Below are 18,167 nucleotides of genomic sequence, written 5' to 3'. Positions count from 1 at the left end.
CAATATCCATTTGCTCCTTATGTTGTGTACCTACAACAAAATCAGAAAACAGAGCATTTGACCTCTTTCTATTTTTGGGTCCATGAGAGTTAGTCTTAAGAACCCATATCCATTTGGATTTTGGTTTCCTTTGATAATAAATATTCTTTCTATAATCATTTCTAGAATAATCATTTCTAGATGCATTTCTATTAGAACTAGAAATTTTAGTTTTATGAACAAAAGGTTGAGAATAATGTCTTTGATTTTTCACCACATAGTTTGGTCTATTTTGAGTATCAAAGAAGCTATATCCCAATCTGGTTTTATTAACCGAGCATCTTTGAGAACCAAGAAGTTTTTCTAGATTCTCTTGACCATTTGTGAATTTGGTCACTATAGAAAGAAGATCATTTGACTTTTCTTTAAGACTAGATATTTCCTTTTGTAAGAGATTGGTTCTAACTCCAATTTCTTTTATCTCAAGTGCTTGGCAAGAATTTTCCTTCTTGAGATCTTCTATTTTTTGAAGTAACACTTTATTTTGAGAGTCAAGAGTTAATTTTTCAGTTTTTAACTCTTTATTTTTAGAACTAAGACTCTTAAATTTAGCATATAAATCATTAAATGCTTCAAATAACTCATCATAGTCAAATTGACTTACCGAATTCTCTTGTGCTACAAAACACATGTTGGCGACTTCTTCATTTGATTCTTCATCGGAGGAGGAGTCACTATCATCCCAACAGACTTGAAATGCCCTTTTCTTCTTGAATTGGTCCTTGGGCTTAAATTTGAGAAGAGGACAATCTTTCTTGATATGTCCTGCCTTTTTTGCAGTTAAAGCACTTTACTTCATTGGGAATAGAAGAATCTACTTTCTTTGCCTTTCTTTGAAATCTTCCATTTTTGATGAATCTTCTGAATTGCCTTGTGATGAGGGCAATATCTTCATCTTCATCTTCTTCAGAATCTTCTGAGTCAGAAGTAGCCTTAAAAGCAAGAGATTTCTTTTTAGGCTTTTCTTCTTGTCTGTCTTGAAGTTGGACCTCATATGCCATTAGGTTACCAACTAAGTCTTCAAGAGTGAGAGTATTGAGATCATTTGCTTCTTCAATAGCAGTGGTTTTTCTCTCCCATTCAGGAGTTAAACACCTTAGAATCTTTCTGACTAAATCCACTTGTGAATATTCTTTTCCAAGGGATTTCAAAGTGTTAGTTATATCGGTCATTCTAATTACCATGTTCGATATAGATTCATTTTGCTTCATTTTGAACAATTCAAATTTATGGACTAAAGAAGCAATTTTAGATTCCTTTACCTTTGACGTACCTTCGTGTGTTACGAGAAGAGTATGCCAGATTTCATTAGCTGTAGAGCATTGAGAGATGCGATTGAACTCTACCTTATCAACGCCACAATATAATGCATTCATGGCTTTGGCATTCAGTGAAGCAGTCTTCTTTTCTTCATCGGTCAATCGGCTGAAATCAGTTGATGGAGTTTGGTACTTTTCTGAAATAACTCTCCAGATATCGAGATCCATGGATTGCAGGAATATTGTCATTCTTACTTTCCAGTATCCATAGTTTGTTCCATCGAAGAGAGGAGGACGAACAAAGGAGCTTCCTTATTTGTGCTGAGATGTTGTAGTTGCCATGCTAGATGATGGTCAAATCAAAGTAATAGCAAACATGTGCTCTGATACCAAATGAAAGTGCACTAGGATCGAGGCAACGAGTACTAGAGGGGGGTGAATAGTGCTTTTAAAACTTTTCTGCGGAATATTGAATGATTTTTCAAATCTCAAAGCAAACACACAAAGAACACAAGATTTTATCCTGGTTCGGTCAAACCCGACCTACATCCAGTCCCCAAGCAAAACCCGCTTGAGATTTTCCACTATCAACCTTGTAAACTACAAGATCACACAGACCATAACCGGTCCCACTTTCAGTAACAATCCCACTGAAAGCAAACAACTCCTTTACACCAAGGAGTCCTTCTTTTTACACAAAAGAAATAAGAACTTACAATACAACCTATGAGCCTTCCTTTTGAATGCAAATGAGATGCAATTGGCTTTTGAGGTTGTTGAAACACTCTACTCATGAATTCACTATCTCTCAAAGTGATTTGAGTGAAAAACTGAAGTGAAAATATCACGTGAGTGAGAAAATCAATACTTGAATGAATAAGAGTGAAAAGCAAGATTCAAATCGATTGAATTGTTGTTTTTGAGTGTAAAATGCACTCATATTTATAGTTAAAAGATTCCATACGTTGAGAGTATGAAAGGGTGTCAAAACGGTTCATTTCGAACAATCAAAACGTTTGAAAAATGAAAAGACACGCCTTTTTGAAGTTTCAGGAAAATGGCAAAATTAGTCGACTGAAACATCAGTTAGTCGACTAATAGTTAGTTATTAGTAGACTGACAGTTATCGTCGGTCGACTGATCTGTTAATCGAGCCGTTTGAAAATCTGAACTTTTGAAACTTAGTCGACTTAAGAAAAGTTAGTAGACTGAAAAACCTTTTAGTCGACTGCTGCTAAAAACTTCTGAAAAACAAACATTTTGTTTGGTCGACTGATAAAAAGCATTAGTCGACTGCTGCTAAATTTTCAGAAAACACATGTTCTGTTCAGTCGACTGAAAAACCATTAGTCGACTGCTGCTAATTTTCCAGAAAACAGACATTCTGTCCAGTCGACTGATAAAACCTTCGGTCGACTAATTTGACAAGAATGACTTTTTAGAAAATATGGCGCGAAAGGATTAGTCGACTGATAAGTCTATTGGTCGACTAATAAACATGAAAATTTAAGAAAAAAGTTTTTTAAAAAGATTTTTAAAAGAGTTTCTTTTAGAAAAGTTTTTCTAAAGACTTTTAAGATGAAATGCAACCTAAATGTGCACTCTAAGTAAGGCTCTTACAAGAATCTAAGACTTTTAATGAATTAAACATTTGCACACTAGTCTTCAAGGATTCTTCACTGAATTCTTCAATTTCTTCATAGCCTTAGCTGAAATGCAGTTGATTCTACTTGCTCATCATCAAAACCTTGTACTTGAAGTATCATGTATGGCTTCATTGTCGTAACAATAAACATTTAATTTAAATTGATGTTGGACTTTATTAAATTCTTGAAATGATATCCTTGGTATGATTGTCTATGACGCACCTAAGACGTTTAACCCAAATCGAACTTATTATTTTAGTTGTGTTTAAAAAAAAACTTACATTTTTTGTTTAAAGTTTTGGAGCATTACAGTATTGCTCTTAAGTTTGCCTGATATCAACCTCCAAGTGGACCAATTATCATTTTTTTTAGACAACTTGTTTTGAGCTCTTCTTTTGTCAAATTCTAAAAAAGATGGAGAAAAATTTGAAAATGGTGGATCTTCTCAGCTTGGTGGAGAATATGTGAAGAAAAAAACAACTGTTTGTTTCAAGATAAAGCAACAAATCAACGCTCAGTGTGCTTCACAATACAGTCTGATGTTGTTCTTTAAGCAAAATTAGAATTAAAGAATGAAGATGTGTTAGAATTATTGCAGTAATTCTGACATGTAAACAAGGCTCATATCATTGCAAAAGAATTTGGTTTCATTGTATATACGTATGCCTTTGATTCTACTATTGAATTGATTTTCATTATTGGATATAAAGTTTTGAACTTAACTTGATGTGATCAAGATTCAATTCACATTGGTAACTATGACATTAGATGGAAAGTTAGTTAGGATTGTATATTTATTGATTTGTCTCTCTTTTTTAAAAGATTTAATTTTCCAACGTGAATGACATATTTTTTATCTTCTCCAAAACTGTCTTTCATGATTTCTACTACCATTCTCGTTTAACAAAATGTTTCCTGGATCGATGCTCAACTTCTGGGCCGTTTCCTTTGGCCATGACCCTCTACAGCTCTCCCCCTTAATTGTACTTCAAATGATTAATCATCATTGAACTTGTATCATTTGATACTCACACGAATATAATTTTTTCTTTATTCATCAAACAAATACATATATAAATTGAAGTAGAATCCAACTGAACCAAAGCTATATAGCCCATGGGGTGGGAGTTTGTGACTGTTGACCAGTAGGTTTCCAAGAATATGAGAAGAGATACTGCAAGAAAGTGCTGAAATTCCCACGAGAAACTTGTGGCAATAAAATGCGGAAATTCCCACAAGAACTTGGGATTTTGGCTTATACAAACTAGTAAAATTATTGGCCCGCCAGACCCAAGGGGTTTGGCGTAGTGGGATGGGGCTTAGACTATTAGACGGGCAGTCTAGGCTCAAATCCCATGGGGCGTCACCCCCCTACGCAAGCCGAAGCTTGGCGACTTCCTAGGGTCAAGGAGTAAGCACCATAGTGACAAACGTTTTTATCGGCAATTTCTCATTTTCCAAAAACTCGTGAGAAATTGGAAAAATTTCATAAATCTTGCATTTTTTTGGCAAAATCTCGGCAATAAAAAAATAAATATAAAAATATAAAATTTATTTTTTATAAGAAAATATTAATAAAAAATATTTAAAAAATAAAAATACATGATTTTTTTGTGATAAATAGCCGTTTAATATCATGTTTAAATCACGGTATTTATGTTTTTTTCATAAATCTTGTGATATTTTGAAAATCTCGCGCCGTTTTAAAGTTTAAGGCAATTTCTCACGATATTATCGCGAGATTTTCATAAATCTTGTGATATTTGTCAGGCAATTTCTCGCCCTTGGTGTTTTACGCCCACATGAACAGAGACAGTAGTCCGGCAGCCTGAGACAGTGAGGCTGGGTCTCTGCGCCTGGGGCATTTTCTCTGAGTAAAAACTCAAAAAAAAAAATTTATTGGCCCGCTGCTTCACAATTGGATTCATAACGTGGTCTTGGAATCCAACCATGAGCCTATTAACACCAATCACATGGCATTGATATGAGTGGGACCCCACATTCGGGTGGAATGAATTCCATGCAAATGCTGCCATGTGATTGGTCGCTATGATATTGCTTATGACATTGGGGCTGACTGGATCCAACCAAGATAATGTGGGAACCACTTGACTTGGATAAAGACTAAATTAATTCACATGCTGTCACGTAGGTGATGCTTGGATATGGACTGTAGAGCACAAGTATACGCACCAGGGATGTCAATAAGCCGGATTTTATCCGATATTCAACCGAATTCGATACCATTTAGTCGCATTTGGTAAGCCAAAACAATATCCAATTATAATCGGATGCGGACATGGTTTTGATTCTTTGCCGCCGAATCCGAGAAACATTGGAATTTGATGGATATGTCTGAATCCGTTTTACATGTAGAAGATCTAGCATGAGCTTGTGGCCATCCAAATTTGAATCCACCTACCCAACATCCGATTAATTGAATATTTTATTAGCCACGTCTGATCTGAATCCAAACCGTTTACATCCCTAATACACACCAACCATTGAGAAAGTTCACCCTTTTTTCCTTTTTTTGTTTGTATGGACACTGCCATTTGTGGCAGGATAGGATATACCCAGTCATGGGGCTACATGAACATGTCATGGACAGACCCAATGCTGTCAGAACCGGACCCTGAATCGAATCGCTTCAGGAAATCAGTCGATTCCAATTCTGAACCGAATCGAGCTGAATCAGCCAATTTTAAACCTGCAAATGACACGTGTCAGAAAAATACTAAAAACTATTTCAAACCCTTTTTTAAATATTATTAAAAAAAAACTGATTCAGCTTGTTTCGTATCGATTTTTGGCCGATACGATATGCAAGCCGATTCGCAATTATACTGACAACACTGGACAGACCAGATCAATAACACGTTGTTGTGCCATGAAAAAGATCAACATGGAAAAAGTGTTTTCAGTTGAAAGTACAGTAACAGAGTGTTGAATGCTGTACAACTCCTTCTAAGGCTGTCAAAGAAGACCAACAGTCAGAGATTTCCATGTTCAATACGAGCTTGAGTTCACCTCTTCACGGGGCTTGATCCCAGCTGGAGACAGTTCATTTGATTTAAAACTTATTTCTACAAAGAGACAAGGGACACCATAGAATTCCTGACCTGCCACCCACCAATATATTTTTGATATTTACACCGAGAAACCGCTCTCAGGATCGGCGACCTAGCCGCGCTGACTTTGCCGGACGTACTTACAGTCATTGTCCTGGTAGCGTAAAACTCTGTGGGCTTACCCCTTGCCTCGAGGGAGTCGCCACGCACTCGCCACTATATGTGTGTAAAAATTTGGCACTGATGAAGGTACAGAACAATTGGGCTTGAAATAAGCTATACCAACTCAATCTAACTACATGTATGCATAGCAGGTTCGTTTACTAAGGATCGGATTTGAATTGACTTTTTCCAACTTAAGAGCATGATTTTTCATGTAAAGTTTTAGTACATTGTGGCCCATTTATTTGGGAAGCCTTTGGAAATTTTGCTTATGTCATAATCACAAGATTTACTAAACAAAATACCAAGATCACATGCATATGTTGGATCAATAAAAGAAAAATAAATAAAAGATAAAAAGTTGATTTCTGCTCAATATTTCACATCTTGATCAGTGCTAAATATTTACTCATATGTATAAACACATATACCGAAAGTATTTTCTATTCTCGTAGGTAAGGAACCCCTAGGTTTGAACTTATATATAGGAGGGCATTGTTTCATGCCTTTTCCTATAAAAGAGGCTCTTGGGCTAGGCCAACCTGCTGCCATGGCTCAAACTTGCACATCATATGTAGGTTTTATAATAAAAAATAATTTTTCATCAACGAGAAACATTTTTTATTTTATGAAAAATGATCATACAGTACAACAAAAATGACAGGTTTCTTGAAAAACTCTACAATTTTCGAAAATCCTCCCATGTCCAAAACTGTAACTTTTCGACTGTAAGAGGATTTTTTCACCCTTCGCACATGCAAATTTCCCTCTCGAATATTCAAATATGTGAATTTTCTCCTTTATTTATGAATTTTCTCTCATACATTTGCAAATTCTCTCTCAAAATATGAGAATATGTGAATGTCCTCCCAAAATATGTGAATGTTGTACTTTATTTTGTGATTTTCTTTCAAATACCTAATTTTGAAATAGTGTTAAAGGCGTTAGCGCACTTTTAAAGTTTCTCTTAAGTCTCATCACACTTTTAAAGCAATGCTAAAGGCTTTAGTGGTGCTTTTGAAGTGTCACTAAATCCTATAATGGTGTTTTTAAAGTGTCATTAAAGGCTTTAGTGGCACGTTTGAAGTGTCGCTAAATGTCCATTGTGCTTTTGAAGTGCTAGTTTTTTCCAACAAACTCTTTTTTAGCAAAAAAATTGCACAAAGGGCACAATTAGGGGTGTCAATGGGTCAGATTTACCTGAACCTGACCCAGACCAAACCCCATAGGGTCCGGGTATGGTGACAAATAAGAAGAACTGATTAAGACCCAAGTCCGGACCCAAAGGTCCGATTAATACATGAACCTGAATATAGTTTACGAAATTTTATATCAGACCCAAGCCTGACCCAAGTTTCAATTAAGACCTACAATTTTTCAGTGTAAAAATGATAAAAATATTATTTTATCAGGTCTGGTTCATGTAGTTTTTATCGGGTCTGGTTCATGTAGTTTTTATCGGGTCTGGTTCATGTAGTTCTTATTGGGTTTGGTTATGGTTTCTCTTATAATAGACTCGATTAGACTAGGGTTCAGACTCAATACCATACCTGAAAATTTGGTTCAAGTTTGATTCTACTTGGATCTGAACCAAACCCAACTCGTTGACACCCCTAGGCACAGGAAGGAGGATGCTCACAAATGTGTGAAGACATTTGCAAATGTGGAAGTATGCATGAGGACATTCACGAATGTGTGAGAGAAAATTTACATATTTGAGAGAAAAATCCTAAATTAAGAATGAAATTGGTATATTTGGATATTTAAGAGGGAAATTCACATATCAGAGGAAATTTGCATGTGTGAAAGGTGAAAAAGTCCTTTTACAACTAAAAAGTTATGGTTTTGGACACATGCAAATTTTAAAAAATTGTAGGATTTTTCATAAAATGTATTATTTTTGTTGTACAATACAATCATTTTCCATTTTTTAATATAAAATTATAATTTTAGTATCAACAAAAAAATTATAATTTTATATTGGTTATAGCAATTTTCTCGTAAACTTTTTGAAGTGAGAAAAATGTGCGGCTAGGGTCCACAGGCCACAATTTTATGAAGTGGCCTAACAATTACATCAGCTTTACTTTCGAATTTGTGCCATCTATATTTCACTGCATTATCCTTATTTTTGAAAACCATTTGTATGTCATGCCTTATTTTGTATTCTCTCATACGTAAATATATTATTGGTGACCAACGAAGCTACGTTTGTCTGGTAGGAGCAACTAGTGCACATCACCTTATGTTAAGACATTGAAAGTTCAAATCCCAATGGTATCCTTGTAAAACCGGTAGGGGTTTGCCTAACCCCAGCTTGTCTCTCAAAAAAAGAAGAAGAAAATATTATTGGTTGTCTTAATAGGTAAGCCCACACGCATTGCTTAGGTCAAGCTTGTCACTATGAGGAACAAAATCAATAGCAGTGACTCTTTAACGATGACAAAAAAAAGTCAGCACTATTGACTTAGCAATAACGATAATTTTAGATATCCCTATGAATGCTGGTGGGACCTTACTTTTAGGATACATTTTTTAAGGCAAGTGACTGTAAGATAGGTCCTCAAAATTTAAGCGCGCGGAGGATTGTTGTAGATCTTAAGCTAATCGCCTTAGCTCCTCACGTACACGCACGTGTATGTGGCGCCACTTGTGTTGTGTGTGCTAGTGAGATATCTTTCACTATACACTACACTATTACAAAGCTTTAAGGGATTTTGTCTAGAGTGAGGCTAGTGTTACAAGCTCAAAACAAATAAGATTAAGTGAGCAAACTTCAACACATAAGGGAAGGTCAGGTCTGCTTCGGCTAAACACACAACCGTTTACAAGTCTCTACCACACGGCAAAATTTCAATAACACAGCCTATCTGGCAAAATTTCAATAACACAGCCTATCTGTCACCAAGGAAGGTTCTTTAGTTGGCTCACACAAGAAGCGAAAACTGCTCCTGCAGCTAGGCCAGGGGCACATAGTTGTGTTGCTCTGCGTGTGGCGCATTGATGTGCACTACAACTAATGTTGCGTGGATGTGCGCTACAAAGGAGAACATGTTGGATGCTCTGCAGACTAAAACGCATTAGGGTGCGCTGATACCACACACGTTAGGCGATCGTCACTCTGATGCACAACATGGAGTTGTTCGTCAAGCATGTTGTGAAGCACTGAGGTGTACCAAGAAGCATTATAAGCGATCACAATGCTCGCTTCACGGGCAAATTCTGGCATAAAGTGTTTTGGCTACTCGACTTCAATCTACTATTTTCAACAAGTTTACACCCGCATACCAATGGGCAGACGGAGCACATCAACGGACTATTGGAGCAATACCTTAGGCACTTTGTTAGTGCCAATCAAAAAGACTGGGTGAAGCTCCTAGATGTGGTTCAATTTTGCTACAATCTTTAGAAGAGTGAGTCTTCAGGCCACAACTCATTTGAGATAGCTACGGGACAGTAGATGCTAACCCCACACAGGATAATGGAAGGTCATCATTTGCCTATCAGTTTGTTCGAGATTGGCACCAGCAGACTGAGCTGGCGAAGGCATTTCTATACAAAGCGCTAAGAGGACGAAAAAGTGGACAAACAAGCATTGTCGGTCTGTTGGGTTTCGTGTCAGAGACCAGGTGTTGGTAAAACTTTACCCAGATCACATAAACATCTTCCGTGTATGGCACTGCAGATTGATCATAAAGTACGAGGGACCATTCACCATCACTAAGAAAGTGGGCTACCTAGCGTACAAGCTGGACCTACCCTCAAACTTCAAGGTGCACCCAGTGTTTCATGTGTGCAACCTGAAACCGTTCTATGCAAACGAGGGGGATCTGAAACGTAGCGTGCCACAATGGGCCGGGAAGTGTCTCAGCAAGATCCTTTACCACAAGGTCAATTACTTGGGTGAAGTGATGAAGTACCTGGTGCAGTGGGAGGAGACAGTGAAGCCGACGTGGGATCCAACATTCTGGATGAAGAGTCGTTATCCAGCCGAAGTCAGGGCCTACCATGAAACAGATGGCGTTGAGGACAACACATGATTTAAAGGGGGGAGCATGTTCCCTTGTGACCTACGTTATACAGTTATATCTAAAGTCTGTTTCGCTTTGGTTGAGTCTTGATGTAAAGTGTCGAGTCACTTGTAACTTTATTCGGGTCACCCTTGTACTTTGGTTCAGGTTGATCAATACCTTGAAGGGTTAGCTCGTATATTTGAACTGTAATGAGTCCTCAAGCAAAATTGTAAATTGATGCAAATGCATTGAGCTTTCTTTTGTCACCCTCATTGTGATTGCTTTTGAGTGATTGCGATTTGTCTCCCTCTCTATTCTCTCTCGCTCTCCTGCACTCTTAATTATCAAAGCTTCTGCAGCGGCAAGCGAGCGATCGAAAGGCTTACGGCGGTAAGGAAGGACTATCACACCGCACTGGCCTATTGAAGAAATAGACCTGTGACAGAGATAAAGAAAAGAGAAAATATGCCAAATTGTATAAAAAATAGCATGATTACTCGAAAAGTAAAATATTATGTTACTTTGTTTATGTGATGAGTTCATATATGTATGTGTAAGTGTCACTAAAATTGTTGCAAGATAGTGTCTATATGCATATGATTTTGCATAAAATGCAGAGTTAGTATCACTATAACTATTACAAGGGGATTTATTGTGATTGAGTTGTTTCTTTTCTTGTGAGAACTCAAGAATAAAGTATATAAAGATACTTACCACCTATTTAAAAAAGAGACATGATTCGGTATGGAAAGAAAAAGATGGGTAAAATCTATATTTGCTTATAGAAATGATCCTCAATGAGCACTTTGAGTCATGAAAACAACTAACAAAACATTTTAGAAGACAATCATGCAGAACATTGAGTGTTCACCATGTGAGTGATGGTAGGTAGGTACCCTTTTCTTGTAATAGTAGAACCATCTTTTAAATGTTGAGTAGATGAAGAAGCATATGACATTACCCTTAATGTAGTAGTAGCTCGAATGCCAACTATCAGACCTCTGATCATTTGATGAGGTCACTCTAAGGTTTTCATAACTTGTCACTAAAATTGCAACAACTAATATAGAAATCACTTTTCTTCCAAATTTGTATAGGTAGACTGCCTAAGTATGATGGTTTTATGCATCTTCCATGTCCATATAAAATGTTATTATGATGTTTGATGCTTGATGTTTGATCTTGTTTGATATTACTATTTCATTGATGTGCTGGTGTTGTTAGCATGTTTGAAGTAATTATGTTCTTTGATATTGCTAATTTATGTTCAAGTTACTATCGTGGTACAACAGTATTGTCCCTTGATATTGTTGATATAAATTGATGGCATCGTAATAATGATCTGGCCATGTGTTCCATAGCTTGAAGACGTATTTTAATACATTCACTTAATTTGGACATGTGTTCCATAGCTTCCACCAAGAAAATTCACATGAGAAATGATGCTAATGCATAATCATGTGTTGCAAGCTATATTTAAAGTGATCTTATTTTGAAATTTGGTGTTTGGTGGAAATTGGGGGTTATATACAAAATGTGATATATATATATATATCTATATATATATATATAGAGAGAGAGATAGATAGATAGAGAGAGAGAGAGAGACCCGACCCCATCCATGCCGGACCTGTATTAGTTGAGTTTTTTTCAAAAAAAATGATGTTTTTTCAAAATTCTAATATTACAGATGTGTTCTACGTGCTTGTTTTCATAGAAGACATGTCTTGGATCATTTGATTCCGATGCATTGAAAGGTTTTTATAAGGTTCTAAAGTCAACGGTCTATAATTTTTTAAGACTTTCAAGTCTCCAAAAACCATTTTTTTCATCCAAAATGCATGATCCAAGAGTCGATTCCTATGAAAACAAGCACGTAGAAAACATATGTAAGGTCAGATTTTTGAAAAAAAAAAGTCCATCAAGTATATGGTCGAAAAGGGGTGGGTTGGGTATATTATCATTGGTTTGTTAATAGGCATATATGTTTCAAGATGTATAAGCACTAGTATATATTTACATTTAAATTAATGTTTAAAGTATATATTTGAATTGTATTTGTCGATTTGTTTAATGTAATGTAAAAATATTTTTTTTTAAACTAATATAAATTTTTTTGCCTATAATGACGACATTCTTGTGTTGCTATTATCGGCCTTAACCCTATGCCATCGTTATAACCTATAATGACAACTTAATTGTCGCCTTTATAGTCTATAACAGTGACTTACTTCTCGATGTTATCGACTATAACGGCAATTTAATTCTTCCTGTTATAGGCTATAAAGGCAACACACAAATGTCGTTGTTATAGGTTAGTTACCGCTATTGATGTTCTCAGGTGAGATTCTTCGCCGGTGTTGGGTCATACATTAACAGTGACGCCTATAATGTTGCCATTAATACTCAATTGAGGCAAAAAATTGTCCACCATTTTTTGTTGCGGTTGTAGACCTATAGCGGCAATAAATATGGTCATCCTTGTGGTATGCCAACTCAGTTAAAAACTATTGGTACCATCTACAAACTTACAACAAAGTCAAGAAGCTCCTTCATGGGCAAAGATGACTTGATTTGTTAGTGAACTTGTTAAAAATTAACTAAAGGTAGATCTCAAACACAATCACCAAAAGGAAAGAAGAAAAGACACCGCTTTGGTGACTTTCATGAGTAGCCTCCCATAGTTACCGTACCGAAAGCTTCTTGCTACATGGGAAAACTAGCTTCCTCGGAAGCTCGCTTTGAAAGTGAAAAACTTTTTGCATCCTCTAAAGAAGGGAAAGCTTTGGGAAATTCACTTCCAAAATATGAAAAACTCAATTTCTTGCATCCCTTGCCCCCAGTGAATCGTCAAGCTTCTGCTTGAGCAAGGGCTTATCCCTTGCCTTCAATGTAATGCAAGGGGCTGACGCTCATGGGAATGAAACACTGACCACCAGCCTAGTGGCCAAATCCTTCTTCACTGCACCAAACCCCATGGGGCTGCTATCAGGCAGGTTGCTGCATGCCCACCATGCAGCTATGCTATGTATAATGTAAACACTTTTTTTTTAAAGGCAAGCTGGGGTTTTAGGTGGGCTCCTACCCGAACAACAGCCGTCCCATGTGACAGGGATTCGATCCTGGGCCTTCAGCTTGACAAAGGACCCCGGGATACCACCTACTTGATTTAATTATAAAGGAACCTGTGCATATCACCCATAAAATATGGATCATCCCAAGTTTGAAACAAGATTGTGGGCCTAAATCCTAATCCAACATGACCACCTTGCTCATACAATCAACCTCCTTTAAAGTAGCTAGCATTGCTGAAAGGAAGCATACGCCAATGACATATAATAATGAAAAAAAGGAGCTTTAACGAAGAAAAGAATGATGTTGATCGGCCAACTCTTTTTAGTGTGCCAATATTGCTACACTGATGCATGAGGATCACAAGACCTTAGTGACAAATATCACGAGATATATGAAAATCTCAGGATAATATTGCGACAAATTTCCTAAAAGTTAAAAATGGTAATTTATTGTGATATTTTCAAAATATCACATTTTTTTTTTCGGCAAAACATAAACATCATGATTTAAACTCAATATTTACATTTTAAATGGATATTTATCATGAAAAAATCATGTGGTTTTTATTTTGAAATGTTTGTATTTATATTTTCTTATATAAAATTATTTTCAATAATTTTAATTTATTTTTTATTGCCGAGATTTTGCCAAAAAAAGCAAGATTTAAAAAAAAATCAAAATCTCGCTTGTTTCCTTGTGCTAAAGATTATTTTGATGACAAAAAGGGCACTTTTATATTTCATGCATATGAAGGTGCTTTGTCTGTTTTGTAAACCAGTAGAGAAGATTAAGCAACTTGTATGCAATTCTTTGTCTGAAGTGTGTGTAAGGAATAATACAGGCAGATTTGATATTTTAAATTTCATGTGGAATGCTCTTTTGGGAATGGCTTGAATCTAATCCACGATATAGACTTTTTTGTTTCTCTCATGCAGAACCCTTCAATTGTAGGGTGCCTACTCAAAATAAAAGAAAAGAGAAAGGATCTACAACTGTGGAACATTATTATGGTTCATGTTCACATTTTATGCTGCGCCCCTGCATGGTGGCGACCTGCTTGACAGCCCCCCATCTTGGCATTTATCGAGATGAGTGCGGTGTTGATCTCGAGAAATGTTGAGATCTATGGTCATCAGCAGCGCAACTGCATGCTAAACATGCAGCGCTGCTGCATAAAAACTGACTCTTATAGTTTATATATAGGGCAGGTTTTGAGGTGAGAAATATTCGTGCAGTTTGGGTTTTATGTTTCTTTGTCTTCATTTTTAGTAACAAAATCCCAATTTCTAATGGTGAGTTCTTTGTTTTCCCGGTAGAATGTAGGGCTGAGAAACGAGCCAAACTAATCGAACAGAAGGTGTTCAAGCTCGTCTCATTCTTGCGGAAAACCGAGCCGAGCTCGAGTTAAAGAAGTTGAGCTCAAGCTGGCCCATTAATTTAAAAAAATGTATACTTTTTAAACTTGAAAATGGTAAAAATTAGACTTTAAACATAAGTCAACTTCAAACTGGCTCATTTCAAAACAAATGCATTGTTTTGAAGCTCTAAGCAATAAGATTTGAACTCTAAACTTTTGACTTGTAAGCTAAACGTTTCAACCATCTATAGTCTATGATATAAAATATAATTATTACTAGTTAAGGAGCCAAGCCAAGTTGCACACTTGTTATTCGAGTTCAACTTACTAAGCCTATTTCACGAGCTCTGTGTGGTTTGTACAACTTACTAAGCCTATTTCACGAGCTCAATGTGGTTTGTTCAACTTACTATGCAAGCCACGAGCGGTTCATCTTGTTTCTCGGGTATAACTGGGTTGGGTTCGGGCCTGGTCTTATCAGACCCAATTCTAAATCAAGTCTAAAAAGTATGACCCAAACCCGACCCAATCTAATTTAGGTTCGGGTTTGGATACAACTACAAATTATGGACCCATATGGGCTAACAGGTTTGGGTATACATCAAGTCAGGTGTAACTGGGTCAGGTCTTTAGTAGACCCATTTTGATTCATGCCGGGTTCAGTCTGGGTATGACTGAAAAAAGTAGACCCAAATAAGTTAACGGGTTCAGGTTTCAACTTGGGTCTTGATATGATTGGTATTCTAAAACTAATTACCCGCCATGCAATAAAAATTATATAAATTAATGAAATTAACTGTTTATTATAAGCTAACAAAATAGAAACTTAATAACTATTCTAAATAATGTCAAAATCAAAATACAAAAATAATATATCCACACCAACCAAACACTTTTAAGTCAAAACAAAAAAAAGCAATGATATATCACATGCAAAATGTATCAAATTCAATGAGTTATCCAGTATTATACTATTATTCTGGGTTTCACTTCAATCCCGCAATTTTCAAGACAAAAGGGCGATATGAAGTATAAGAAAAAATGGATTAAAGTTTAAATTACTAAAAAATACAATGCATATTAATTCTAAGTTTATTAACATCTTTAAATGTTTAATTACAACAAAGACAGGACACTCTGATGGGGAGCGGTTAAAACTTAAAAGAGGATGCATTCATGGGCAAAGATGATTTGATTTATTGGTGAACTTGTTAAAAATTAACTAAAGGTGGATATCAAACACAATCACCTAAAGGAAAGAAGAAAAGACTCCACTTTGGTGACTTTCAGGAGTCGCCCCACCGGAATCGTACCGGAATCTTCTTGTTGCATGGAAAAACAAGCGATTGTCAGTTTTTCTGGCGGTCTGGGAAAGGAACATCTCATACCCAATGCCGGGTTTGGCCCTATCGACGCTAAAAGACGGGAAGACCTTGTATACGAATAGATGGAGGTCGGACTCACTGATTCGTTTAGAGGTAAACACTACCTTACCTCTCTGGATTCAGCTTCCTGATCTCTCCCCTGAGTTGTGATCGGAGGATGTTTTCAAATGCATTACAGAGGAGATGAGGGGCGAATACGTGGGTATGGATGTATTCACCCGAACAAGAGAGAGAAGAAACTTTGCTAGGGTTCGAATAGAGGTCCTCTTAGATTTCAAGCTACAACCGACAGTTGAAATTGCAGTGGAAGAAGGGGGGATGCTACATCATGAACAGAGCATCAGATATTGCTCCCAATGTGGCTCAATCGCGCACTTCATAGATCGTTGTGAACAGAAACGTTCAACACAAGTTGATAAGGTGGATAGTGTGCAACAAGGATGGCCTGAGGTGAGAGTATCCCACCGGAGACGGAGAAGTAGCAAGGAGATGAACTCCTGACCTCGCAGCAACCAGTTCGAGATCCTGCAATACAAGGGAGAAAGTGAACCCAAAGAGTGAAAGGCGATCCAAAAAGTTGACAACATTCAAGAACAAGAGTTTAGCTCATGCCCCCATGAGGAAGCGATGGAGGGTTCAGATGATGGGGTATACACAGCTGGAGATGGGGAGATAACCAAAAATCCAAGAAAAGCCCAAAACTCATATTAGAGAGGGAGACAGACCGGGATCATCAACCTCAGCAGGGCTCAGGCTCTCCGGTTCGGTTCACATACCCTCAGACAAATGCCCAATGAAGCTTATGACTTGGAACAGATAATGGAAATCCTCAGGAATCAAAAGATTGATTGCCTTCCTTTTGGAGACGAAGTTAACAAGAGAGAAGCTCCAACAATTGGCAAAGGAGTTTGTTGGCTTTGAAGACCAATTTTTGAATGGTGAGAGTTCTATCATTCCTCAGAAGGTGAGGAAATTTTTGTATAATTGTGAAAGGATTAGTGTACAGAAACCACATATTAACTCTAAGGGGAGGATCCAGAAATCTTGGAAGGACCACCCCCCATATTGGTCCCCTGCAATGGGAGAAATATGGTATTCAATACTGATGTGATTCATTTTAACTGAATGATACGTCCGCCTGACCCTAGCTTGCCTTTCAAAAAAAAAAATGTAACCTATCATCGGTGGTGTGTGCGCTTCAACTTTCTTTCATAAGAAAGAGGGCAACTTTCTAACATGCTTCAATAAACTGCTCCATGAGAAAGAGGCAAACTGCTCCATGAGAAAGAGGCAGTGGGGCCTGCCCATTAAATGCAAAACTTTTTTTCTTATGAAAAATTGTCACACTTCTCCCCCATAAGTAAGCATTTTCTCTCATAGGTGCCTCTTTCATAGGAAAATAGCTTTCCTGTGGATGGGTGTGAAACATACGCCCTGTCATTCATTTTGAAGTCCGTTTTTTAGTTTGGGCGCTAATCATGTACACAGTTAGCAAAACTATGTTTAAAACGTTTTTTTTTTAAGAAAAAAACTTGAACAGAAAAAAAAACAGAGAACTCTGTGTTTTTCAAAATATCGGTGAAAACTCATTCTTGTGATAGGAATGTTTCAATTCAAATATCGAAAAATATATTTAGTATTAGGCAGAGATTTCAAATTAGTTACCATGTTTACCATGTATATTTACATTCCATTTATCGTGTGTGTTTAACTGTATTTATCTCTTTTCTTTCTTGTTTCATTGTTGTAAATGGTAGATGATATAGTTAGTTGAATATCTCTAATCTCTTCATTCAAAGGATGTAGGCAGATTTAGATTGATTATTCTATCATGGGACTCAATCCACCTCAGATGTATAATATGTACCATTTACCATTTGAGTAAAGTAATTCATACAAGAGATTTTCATCCTCATCTTGGACTGGATCTTCACATTTAGAAAAAGTTTTTCTCAAAAAACTCAAATGTAGATTTATTTTTGTTGGTTCTCGGGTTCGGATCACATTATGTTGAATTTGAATCCCGAAGTTTTTATATCCAATCTGGATTTTCAAGAAAAAAAATCTCACATGTGTTCTCTTTTTTCACCTCGTTAACAAGATTGAAACTAAATTAAAACTCATTTTTTCATGTTTTTTTCGTCCGTCTTTTTGAACGAA

At 36.7% G+C, this 18,167-nt stretch overlaps 1 protein-coding gene across 1 annotated transcript; it reads left to right on the top strand.

Moving 5' to 3' along the window:
- The first annotated feature begins 9,658 nt into the window (after window positions 1–9,658).
- Window positions 9,659–10,217, top strand: LOC149816477 (uncharacterized). Its single transcript, XM_089986901.1, has 2 exons — window positions 9,659–9,723; window positions 9,863–10,217. Exons 1-2 carry the CDS (start codon window positions 9,659–9,661, stop codon window positions 10,215–10,217), a joined length of 420 nt encoding a protein of 139 aa, XP_089843027.1.
- Window positions 10,218–18,167: the final 7,950 nt, after the last annotated feature.

Source organism: Nuphar pumila, chromosome 14 (assembly GCF_984573655.1).
Source record: "Nuphar pumila chromosome 14, dmNupPumi1.hap1.1, whole genome shotgun sequence".
Taxonomy (NCBI): Eukaryota; Viridiplantae; Streptophyta; class Magnoliopsida; order Nymphaeales; family Nymphaeaceae; genus Nuphar; species Nuphar pumila.
Note: the sequence above shows the minus strand (reverse complement) of the source record. Positions and strands in the feature narration are given on the sequence as shown.

Coding starts and splice junctions, on each gene's coding strand:
- LOC149816477 (XM_089986901.1), top strand. CDS start 9,659: ATGGAAGGTCATCATTTGCCTATCAGTTTGTTCGAGATTGGCACCAGC. Junction 9,724..9,862: donor AGCAGACTGAGCTGGCGAAG/GCATTTCTATAC, acceptor ATGGCACTGCAG/ATTGATCATAAAGTACGAGG.